At 36.0% G+C, this 12,370-nt stretch overlaps 1 protein-coding gene across 10 annotated transcripts in view; it reads left to right on the forward strand.

Annotated features, from left to right (window-relative positions):
* The window catches only part of RhoGEF2 (Rho guanine nucleotide exchange factor 2), a 453,695-nt gene that overhangs the window by 358,611 nt on the left and 82,714 nt on the right, over positions 1-12,370 (forward strand). For all 10 annotated transcript variants that reach the window (XM_069821024.1, XM_069821026.1, XM_069821030.1 and 7 more), the window contains 5 exons: positions 143-369; positions 1,561-1,754; positions 3,529-3,757; positions 7,713-7,962; positions 12,278-12,365. In XM_069821024.1, the coding sequence (XP_069677125.1) occupies positions 143-369; positions 1,561-1,754; positions 3,529-3,757; positions 7,713-7,962; positions 12,278-12,365 (988 nt within the window). The remainder of the gene's footprint in view (positions 1-142; positions 370-1,560; positions 1,755-3,528; positions 3,758-7,712; positions 7,963-12,277; positions 12,366-12,370) is intronic.

A 12,370-nucleotide genomic window follows, 5' to 3' on the forward strand; every position in this document is an offset into this window, starting at 1 on the left:
AGGGCAGCCATCAGCGCAGCCATCTTGGAATCCATCACAGAAACTAGCACCGTCTGAACCAGGCTTTACTGTGATGTATCTTGTAGTAAGCTTGCTCTGAGTGCATTTCCTCTCTACTGAGAATTTGGTGTTATGGTTGCAGAACTATTCCACACAGAACGGTCACATGTACGCAATCTCAAAGTAATGGAACAGGTGTTCTACCGCCCAATGCTGGAGAATCAGGTGCTGCCATCTGATCACATACAACTTCTGTTTGCGAATCTGGATGAGATGCTGGACATCCACAGCCAGTTCAACAACAGTATGAAGTCCAAGCGGCGCGAGAATCCTTTGGTTGGTGATGTTGCAGACATCTTACTGTCCATGGTAACATTTTAAATATATTGCTTTTAAATATAGGACTTAACTCATATTATGTAAGAAATAAAGAATTTATTATGATGTAATAGACTTGTCAACAGTTAGTGTTATTCTTGTGATCATTTTGAGTAATTAAAATTTGCTTGAAATGGGTACCACTCATAGAACAAGTATCCGAGTTTATTTACTTTGGTCACTTTAATTTCCAAATAAAGAAATGACTTTGACATCAGAGTTACAAAATGTAATCAGTTAAATGGTATTATAAAGAGATATTTCGGGAAATAAATGAAACCAATACAAAATAACATTTATGTAACATTACTTCAAAATCAAGTTTTAAATATGTGAAATATATTAAATAAACCACCGGGAGCTATGGAAAAAAGATTTTTACTGTCATTATTGAAATACACTACGTTGGACCAATAATGAAATAACATTCGTGAAAGATTGCATATTTGGAACATAGTAGATGGTGTCATACAATGTCAAGAAAATTGGAGCAGCGATGTTCACAGGATGAATAAAGATTGACTTCCGTATTCATCCTTTTCTTATCAAACAAGAGGCTGCCGAGATCTGGGAAGACTAAGGCAGCATTAGAAAGATGTGAGAAACAAAACATAAATTCATCCATGGTGGTGGTGGTGATAACGATGAAGACGATGACGAAATTTAGAAACTTAACAAATTCAGCATTTTTGTTGCCTGAACATTGATCCTCAGCATGTCTTAATTTGTGAAAGATTCAGGCCATAATCCATGATATTTACTGTACGGTAATTGTAATCATGATTTATTTACATTCACAGAAAAAATGTTTAAATAATGGTCATTAACTCAGAGTAGTAATAATTTTATACTAAAATATGGCCCCTTTTATTTTTTCCTACAAATTTTAAGTCTAAGAAAGATGTATTTATTTTTTAATAAATTAACGCAAAGTTTAATATACGTGATAGTGTCTTCATTTTCTGTTACACAATTTTAAAGTGCTTTTAAAGTGTCTTACTGAAATCTATTTCATACATACTGTTATTAAATAAATCATTAATAGTTTCTGCATAATGCGTTTGAGAAAGTGATCACCATACATGGTCAAATTGACTCCATCCATCAACCATAATAGAAGAATGTAGATAAATTGAGTTCCTGAGCATTAGCTACAGTTCAGTCATGTGTGTTCGTTTACAGTTTGATGGAGCTGCAGGTGAAAACTTCCAGCAGGCGGCAGCCACATACTGTGCACGGCAGCAGATTGCGCTGGAGCTCCTTAAGGAGCGACGACGGAAGGACACAAAGCTCAACAACTTCCTGACAGATGCTGAAGGCAACTCTATGTGCAGGAGGTTGCAGCTGAAGGACATCCTCCCCACTGCTATGCAGAGGTGCGTCGTACTAATAGTGTCGTATATTGATATAGGTGATTATATTAGCGATTTTCGAAGTTTGTTAAACTTTCACATATATTAGTAGAAATTTTTTCTCTGGTTATTAAAATATTTAATTTGTTAATAAATTGTCATTTAAGAGGAATTTTCATACACCATTATCATTGTGAGATTACTGATTTACATTACCCCGCACCTTGATTTTACCCCTTTGTATCCTACTTCACTACATATGTGCACACTTTTTACGTCAAGTAATGGACTTTACACAGATATTATTTACAAATAGAATGTCAAATATCTAGACAGCTCAAAATATATTACTAACTTCACTAAGAAATGCATGTTTGGATTGATATATTTTTATGAAAATTCTACCATCATTGATTAATTCAGTAAATCTAATTGGACTAACGAATTAACCCTTCACCAATGGCAGGCATTTGGTGCTAGTACAGTGATGGTGGGAATTTAAATACTTGAGCGGGAAAATGCAGTAGTTTATTAAAATGGCTCCAACTTCCTTAAAAATGAATGTTTTCAAAGTTTCATATAAATTATGTCGCATTGCCTTGAATATTTTCTTAGTGTGCTGAATCATTTCAAAGTAGCCTTCTGTATAAACATCATAAATGTAGCAAAAGAAAAGAAACAGTATATTTTTATCAACAAGTGCAAACCAATTAAAAATGTCATCTTCTTTGTCACTGCCACTAAATTCGTCTGTTGTTTCTAATAAAACCTTTCCAATTTCTTCACGTTTGAAAGGGTGCACTTCACTTGTACTAGCCTGTTCTCTGTCTGAATTGTGCATCAGACTTCAAAACAAAGACGGAATGGGGGAGGGAAGGAAGCTATCAAATACCTACACAAAGGTTTCCTTCACAGCAATCGACAGCTTATAGTTGCGTAATCCAAGTCCAGACTATAATTATCTAATCTTGGTGATAGTAAAATTTACCTCTGATGGCAACACTTATCAGAACCATGAATTCTCAAAAGTGAATGTAGATGTAAACTAACACGTGCTCTTAAAAGTCGAATAAGATTGATTCACTACCACAATCCATATGTAAATTGATAGCAGAGAACTTCAAAGACTGCAATTTTTATTAAAAGAAAAGAAAACGTAAAGTGCTCGAAATTTTATGAAAACGTGTGATGCCACATCAGAATAGAAATTGCTACTACCAGAATTACATCAGAAATATAAATGAAAATGAATAATGTGGAAAACATAACAAAATTGAAACAGTTTATAGAGATGGAAACATCGAACCTTCATCTACAAAGATATTCCACTACTTTAAAAATATCTTGATATTTTTAACCCTGACAATGGTGTAAGTTATGAACTGTGCTTAGCAGTGCAGTTTATGGACACTGGTGACACAGTGGAAAGTCCACCTTCACAGTGTACCAGCATCGGCTGCTAGGTTCAAGAAGTAATAAAATTATTAGTCAGCCATTGTGATCATCGGTAACTGACAGATATAGCAAAAATGCATGCGAATTGTGAACCTAGAAACTCTAAAAATATGTTTCAACTTCCACTTTATGTTATCAGTGAAGCACCATACAAATTATTCTTTGTTACACTTTGCATGTGGAATTCAATAGCACAGGTGGGACAGTCTGACTAATTTCAGTGAGCAAATAAATCCTCCTCTAGTATTGTCACATGATACTGTGTATTTTAAAAAAGGATAAGAAAATTTGCTTTCTTGCTCCTGTAGTATTTTTATAAGAGTATAATTCTTTTTGTTGGTAGGCTTACGAAATATCCGTTACTATTCGAGAGTCTGGCAAAATATACAGAAGAAGACACAGAAGAGTCGAGGAGTGTACAGCGGGCTGTAGAGCGCAGCAAAGAGATACTGAATCACGTCAATCAGGCTGTGAGGGAGGCTGAGGACAACCAGCGCCTCTCTGATATCCAGAGGCGACTTGATAAGTCAGGTTTTGAGAAGGTGGAACACCCCATGGCTGGAGAGTTCAAAGTAAGTGTGTAAAAACAGAGAAGTTGAAAATAATTCTATTGCACAACGGGTAGGGAGTGTCTGGTGAATATTTGATTGCTCTGCTGAAGATTGTTATGCATTTCCTCATTCTCCCCAAATAATACCAACTCTTGTGTTAGAAAGACCGAAAAAATGAAAAATATTGCTCTGATAATTGAAGCTCATTTGACATCATCAGTTATTCATATGTAACGTACAAGTAAAGCCCCACTACTGTCACTCAGTAGTATTGTGACTGAAGAAATTAGTGCATGCAATGTAATATTTATATTTTAAGGTGATGAAATGAATGTGTTTTTACCCAGAAATAATTATGACATTTATGATATCTGCAGGTAAATTAAAGCAACTCCAACACTTCTAATTAGAAATATATTTATGATGATCACTTTCACGTGTTAAATGTAAAGTAAGTTTGTAAGTACCTATACTTACTTACTCTGTAATGCTACAACCCATGAAGAGTCTTGGCCTCCTTAACAATTTTGGTCCAAGCCGCTCTATCTCCAGTCTTTCTTCTCTAATCTCGTATCTCCAATTCCTTCAAATCATTCTCCACATCGTCCAACCATCTTGTATGAGGTTGCCCTCTCAGTCTTCTCCCTCCTAGATTCTCTGTAAATATTTTCTTCTCACCTCTATTCTTCTCCATTCTTTGCACATGCCCTAGCCATTGGAGTTTTCTTGCTTTAATTACTGATACTAATCCCGGTTTATAATACAATGCTCCTAGCTCCTGGTTTGTTTTTGCTCTCTAAATACCTTGATCGTTAACAGCTCCATATTCATTCATTCATTTACTGTTCTGTCCAAGGGCAGGTCTTTCACTGCAAACCCAGCATTCTCCAGTCTTTCCTATTTTCTGCCTTCCTCTTTGTTTCATATGATCCTTATATCTTAATGTCGTCTGTCATCTGATATCTTCTTTTACCCCGAACTCTTCTCCCGTTCAACATTCCTTCCAGTGCAATCCTTCAATAGTTAGCTTCTTCTCAGCAAGTGACCCAACCAATTCCTTTTTTTCTTCCTGATCAGATTCAGCATCATTCTTTCTTCACCCACTCTTCCCAACACAGCTTCATTTCTTATTCTGTCTGTCCACTTCACACGTTCCGGTCTTCTCCATATCCACATTTCAAATGCTTCTAGTTGTTTCTCTCCACTTCGTCGTACTGTCCACGTTTCTGTCCCTTACAATGCCACACTCCATACAAAGCACTTTCTAGTCTCTTCCTTAATTTTCTCCAGAGGCCTGCAGAAGATCTCCTTTTTCTATTAAAAGCTTCCATATAACCTTCTCAATATTTTCCCCTCCCACATACTTGAAACTTTTACATCCTCCGATCCGTACAAGACTACTGGTTGTATCATTGTTTCATAAATGTAAGTACCTATATTTTTAATTATTTCATTGTCAGTAATAGAAGTTTTAATGCATATTGAATTGTACAGTGTTATGCACATATTTCAGTAGTAAGTAGAGTTATCTGTATCTCTCTCTGTTATTACTTCCCCACTCTCTTCCTCCTGCTGTTTCTCCCATTCTTCCTTTCTCGATTTCTCTCTCTCTCATCTCATATATTGATGGTCTAATAATGACACATCCTTCACACATGTCCGATTTGAAGAGAATAGTGATCTATGAGGAGATCCATGAATTGCATGTTACCATCTCTTGCAGGATTTGAAGTAAAGAACAATGAACATGTTTAATTAAGATATTCAGACCGTTAGACATAATAAATAATATAACAATACTATAGTGACTCTTTCTTAATATATCCTTTTCAATATGTAACTGTTATCTTGCAGGTTAATATACATATGTCATATGTGACTTTTACCACGCAAATTGATGTTCACTTTTAGCTACAACTGTCATTTTGCAAGTTAACAGTTGTTATATTTAAATTAATCTTCCCATTTTGTAATTGGCAAATGCATGTTCTTATTTCAAATGTGACTTCTACATTGTGAATTCATATTCCTATTTTAGATATGACTGCTATCTTACAATTCTATGTTTTTAGAGATGATTGTTACTTTTTACATCTTTTATGTAGTCCGCCGAGTTAGCTCTGTGGTAGTGTATCTGCCTCCAGACTAGCCAGCCCATGTTCGATTCCCGGCAGGGTCAGAAATTTTCTTGTAAAATTTCTGCCTTGGGACTAGGAGAGATGGCGGTACACAACTTCTAATCACTAAATTGTGCACCAATATGTCTGGGTTAAATCCCAAATCTCTCCGCAGTGCATATGAAGGGAAAGCATATGTCACTGTTGATAGTGATTCGTCCATCAGATGGGGATGTTGAGCCTAGCGGCCCGCTTGATGGTGGTGTAAACTTGGTGCAGGCACATAGCCTACTCCTGTTGAATGGGGTCGCCAGGCTTAATGTCCCAATCCGACAGACGAAACACTATCAACAGTGACATATCCTTCTCTTCATATGCACTTCTTCTTCTTCTTCTTCAAAATCATCATCATCATCTGTTTAGATATTCTTGCCTGATCCAATCTGTTGGTTAGCATTTTCTCAATTACCCCATTATTCTTCTATTTAATTGACAGAAAAACTAGCTTTGGCAGATGCCATCTTTACCAATATTCTTCGATTTTATAATTTATGACAAATGTCTTCATTTCTTCTCGGATTGTCTAATTTCTTATGCTTCCTTGAACTCCTCTGAGAAATGTAATTTTATTCATCTAGATTCTTTTTTCTTATTGTAATGTTCACGATAATGCTTCATTGCCATACAAAAGAGTAGGTATGGGCATTATTTTGTGAATTTGTGTAATTCTACAGTTCTTTTAATTGTTCCACACATTCTTACACTTTTATTTTGTGAAAAGATTATTGACAATCGAATGTACAGTACAATTTCTCGTTTACGGCAACTGTAGGACAAAGCCAGTGCCAGATAACTGATTTTGCCGGATAATTGGAAAATACGTTTATAGGTTATGTAAAGACATACTGTACTGCACAAACATTTTTTTCCATTTTGAAATTTATTAAATTTCGTATAGATATTTAAAAATAAAGTTTTGAAATACGTACAATGTTTATTTTTAGTACTGAATACGGTAATGTAGGTACATTCATCAGTTCATAATTATTTTAATACATTAATACATAATAGCGTAAAAAATACTAAAAGTTTTCGTCACCTTATGACAATTTTAAATGGCGGCCATGTGACAAAGAGCAGTGTAGCCATCGTCACAATTATGAAGATGATGAAGTAGCACTCGATGATTTGAACCTCTTTAACGTATCTCTAATGTCTACTTGTTTATACATACTATCTATCACTCAAATGAAACTTTTACATGCTACAGTATAACAAATAATTTTACACTTTCCTAAAATTCAAAATGTGTGTTTTATGTGAAATAAAATTTTAAATATATGCTCAGGTGACCTTGTCCGAAACTTAAAACACAATTACGAGTTCCTATTACAGTGCAAATAAAATATTTATTTACCTAAGAATCCTAGCCCTACTTATAAGATTTAATTGTTCTTATTAGAATTTATATTCTTTAAAGAGAGGTATACTAATTTGCTTCTAAGTACTGTATAGTACTGTAATAGAAATATAGAAATATTGCCATATTTAAATCACTTGAACCCCTATAATTTTGAAACTGCCTTCCTAAATTCACCAGTTGAAAGACAACTTAAAGCTGTTCAACTTTTAAAAGATTTCAATGTAGTGTTGTATGGTTTCTTTACTATATCTTTGAGAAATAGAGGAGGGGGCGAGAGAAAGTAGGGGTGCCTTCACATACCCCTCCACAGTCTTGACACATGCTTGTCAACTTCTCATAGCGATTTTAAACACTAAATAGCACCAAATGTTTTTGGTTGACTGTGTCTGGAGTTATGCTAATGTGCTTGAAATGAATACATTTGCTTGTGATGCAGCATATTGACCTGACCAAACACCGGCTGATCTATGAGGGCTCACTTAACTGGCGAATTGGGAACCGGCAAAAGCTGATCGACCTGCACGTATTGCTGTTGGATGATGTCATCATTCTGCTGCAGAAACAGGACGAGAAATACGTGCTCAAGTTTTACAACATGAACACAGCGAGTGGCGGTGGCGAGCGTAGTCCCACACTCAGCCCTATCATCAAGGTGTCTACTGTCCTTGTCAGACCCAACGCTGTTGGTGAGTTAGCTGTAATGGTTTTCATATGTTCAAATATCGAGATTGCACTGAGAATCAATTTATCGTTAATTCTTCATTCTTTCACTATTATTACATAATCTCACTGACTCTGAGTAACCACTGTGGTTTAAAAGTCATTCATTACATAGATAAAAAAATTAAGTACATATGTGTGAGTGCTCATGTGGATTCCAGTTTCGATTCTTGATGTGGTTAATGAAGAAACTATCTTCTTACAGCAGGACTGAGTATATGTTTCTTGGCTTGTAATTGTTCTGTGCTGTTTTGACATTTGACCTGCATCATGTTGACTCTATATGTTCAAGAAGACCTTCATTATGTAGCCGTCTAATAGTAGGTTATAATGGCTCCTTTGGAAATAGGCCAATTGTTGTAGAATCTTTCCATATAAACGTGGACGCACACGTGCTTGCACATAAAGAGATTTCTTAAATGATCGTCAGGGTTTGACGAATTTATTTCTCCTTCAGTGTTCTTCAATATACTATCATTTCTGGTACATTTTATTCAGAAATTGTGCAGGTTCTGTTGTGCTTAACTTTCATAACGTGTAGTTGCATCTACACCCACCATGGTAGTGAAAGGGCATTTTGAGTTCCATATTTGATTATATATTGATAGCATTTTTTTATGGCTTTGTCTCCTAGGTGTTTCAAGAATTCTGGAAATATGTTGTCTGGACATGGTTGTTTTCTGGTTCTTAGGGAAACTATTTTTTGTTTAAGTTCTTCAGTGGTAAAATATTCTGTTGAATTCCTTTGTTCATATGGTCTTGAATGAGTTCCTTTTAGCATTTGTGATTTCCAAACGTAGTTTTGCAGCTTTTTTTCCTTCACTGAATTATGTTAGCTTTGTTCTTTGTATTTTCTGCTTTTATTCTCGCTTGATCCCTAGTCTTCTTTTGCAATTGTAGTTGTGGAGTTCAATATGGTTTGTAATTACTTTGTTTTCCTCAAGAGATGTATTGATTTGCTGATTTTTGTGGGATGGTACAGAAATGTTTTATGGTTTTGTCTGGTTTGTCTTCCATATTAATTTCGTCAATATGTTCATCTATATACGTTGGCTGTAAATAAAGTAGTGCAACACTACCGAGAATGGGTCATGCACATTCCTATGCGATATGAGACAACTGGTGATCGTAGTTGGAGATATTGTCAATGTATTGAATGATAAAACCGATTGCTATGACAACAGATGTTGTTATTGTGTGTGGTTAAATGTAGAGTACTATATTTTTAACTGCTCTAAAGCATGTTTACTAAACTTGAGCAGCAATCATGGATAAAAATCGAGGTAGCCCATGGTAAAAATACACGTCAATGTCGTCCAGGTTACTTGAAGCTTGTGGCAACGATTCACTACCATGTTGGACTGTTGCAAGATGGGGGTCTGCATTTCTTACGGGTCTGAATGAGATGACATATGTGGCTTCCATAGGTCGCCCATCCATTTGTGATGAATAGGTGGAGTTAATGCAAGGTCTCCTTGCTGTTGACTATTGCTGGACTGTACGAGAATTATCCATTGAGGTTGAACTCAATCATCAAACTGTGTGGTACATTCTGAAGAAAAACCTCCACATGAGAAATTTGCAACATGCTGGGTTTCTCGTTACCTGACAGAAGCACGGGAGTAGCACTGATACGCAATAGCTCAACTCCACCTACAGAGATACCACAACGAAGGGGACGTATTCCTGCAACGTATTGTTACCATTGATGAGATGTGGGCATGGGCATACGAGCCTGAACTAAAGCTTCACTAATGATTAGCACCACAAAGGATCACCACATCCAAAAAAATGTGCGATATGAACCCTCTAGATTGAAATTCATGCTGATAGTGGCATACGACAGTGAAGGTGTTATCATTAGCTATGCCGTACCTCAGGACCAAAATGTCAGTGCAGCGTATTATCAATATTTTCTCGAACACAACCTACTTCCAGCCATATGGCACAAATGTCCACATTTCCTGAGAGACAATCCACTTTTCATCTTGCATGATAATGCTCGTTATCATGTCGCAGAAGCAGTGGCTGAATTGCTACAGAGATGGGATTGGGAAGTATTGGAACATCCTCCGTATTCCCCTGACATGAATCCTTGTGTGACTACGAATTGTTTCCATGGTTGAAAGAACCACTTAGAGACAAGGGATTTCCAGATATTGCATTAGTGCTTCATGCAGTAGGGCAGCTCTTCAGAGAGATCAACAGAAACAACCTCGCTAATGGCATTCAACGGTTACTACGGATTTGGCAAAAGATACAGGAACACACTGGTGATTATATTGAAGGGATTTAAATGTATTTTCCATGTAAGTTCAGTAATATGTTCGTACTGTCTATGTTGCCACTACTTTATTTACAACTCTCGTATATTCACGAAATTTCTTCAAAGTTGCTTTTTTGAAGTTCACGATATTCTGTGGGTTTGCTTATTTGGTGTCTTTTCTATATTGATATTCTATATCCTAACCAACCTTGATCCTGATCCTGATGTAAAGAAAGGAGAGTGGTAGTCACCTTTTACACTCTTTACCATTGGAGATGAGATATGACGATACATGCATATGCTTCCACAGAAAGTAGTTCCTCAGTTAATCATAATATTTGTGTCATATAGTGATGAAAATATTACAACGAAATGACATGTGAAATTCGTTAATGCTTGTAATTTGTTTATTTATAAGTTATGAATCATAATTGTAGTTTAATGTAAAGTAATCAGAGTTATTGGTTGAGGCTTTTTATCAAGTAGTGAATTTAATAGGATATCATATGCAGCAAACGTGTTGTTTCTCATCTCTATGACTAAAGGACTATGATGTATGTTCATACAACACAAGACTTTTGTTGTTGTTATCCATCTTAGGAGCTGTGGATGTTTTGACTGCACTTGTGTGATAAACATTTTATATTTTTATTTCTCAGCATGATTCTTCCTTGCAGCGAAGGAATAATACCACTTTCAAACTCACACAAATTATAGATCTTTAGTTCAAACCTCAATTTAAAAAGTAAACCTGAAGGATTGGTCAAATTGTGTTCAACACCTAATAATATTAAGGAACACGATTTATTTTGGAGCCTTACAGTCTGGCCGATGCAGTAGTAGAGAGAATTATTATTAACAGCACCTCCAATAATGAGGAAGTGGGTGAAGGAGGCTGGTTTGAATAACCGCAGGTATTTGAATGGGATAGTCCTTGCAATTAAAGCTAAAAATAATTAAATGATTATATCCTTATGTATTAAAATAGTAAATATTGCGAGATCAGCACAGCTACTTCTCACAGATTACACAATATTCATATCTCAGTAATGCATAAATTTTGAACTCAAGCATATCTTATTTTTTTCTGCCAGTCCTGTGTTATCATAGAAGATTTTGTTACCCCTTTATTTACATCAGGAACAAGGTTGGCTAGGACATGCTCAGTGTCCGCTGCCTAGGTGTTACAATTCTTCTCTATTCATTCTGTGGAACAGGAATGAGGCTACCTAGCTAAGTCTGGTTTTGTTGTTGCTCCAGAGTATTGTAGGAAAGTTGGGATGTCATTTGGGTTGTAGATTAATTCTAAATTGTTGGAATTTTTTTTAGGTCTTCTACTACTTGGCCAGCATCGTTTGTGTAATTGTAACTCCATCTTGGGGATGCTGCATTGAAGTCCCATATTAGGACGGTATTATTGGTGTTCTCTAGATTGTCTAAATTGAGGTGTTTATTTTTTAGATGACTATAAATTCCTTAAATTGAGTTTCTTTTGTGTTGTTTTTCCATAATTTTAGCTCGATTTCTAATATCTCTGTGCCATTCATTTCTTTAACTACCTTGAACCTTGGTCAGAAATTTTGTTACTGTTATCCCAGATTTTATCCCACTTGCTACTTATCTACTCTCATAGAGGGCGTGGGTGGTGTAGCCTGCTGTATTGTAGTATTTCAATCTATCTGGAGTTACGTTTGCTTCATGCACAATTAAGATATCAATGTCTGTTTTTTTAAGACATTTAGCTCGGTTAGTTTGCCTGCTGACATCTCCTGCATTACACTAGAGTATTTTGCATTTGGAGTCTTGTTTTGCCCTTGAAAGGGCATTTCTTTTTGGTCTTGGCATCTTGTAGGAGGTTTTGGCCAATTTTGTTGCTTGATTACTCTACCCATGGGGCATTTGTGACGTAAAGTATGTCACTGACGTAAACAACTTTATCCTCCCCCCCCCCCTTTATAATAATATCATATGACATTATAGACTTAATTCAGGTGATGTTTTTTCCCTTGTTGCAGACAAGAAGGCACTGTACTTGGTGAACACATCTCACAATGGAGCGCAGATCTACGATTTGGTGGCAACGTCTTCATCAGAGAGAAAAACGTGAG

The sequence above is a fragment of the Periplaneta americana genome, chromosome 3, assembly GCF_040183065.1.
Source record: "Periplaneta americana isolate PAMFEO1 chromosome 3, P.americana_PAMFEO1_priV1, whole genome shotgun sequence".
NCBI lineage: Eukaryota > Metazoa > Arthropoda > Insecta > Blattodea > Blattidae > Periplaneta > Periplaneta americana.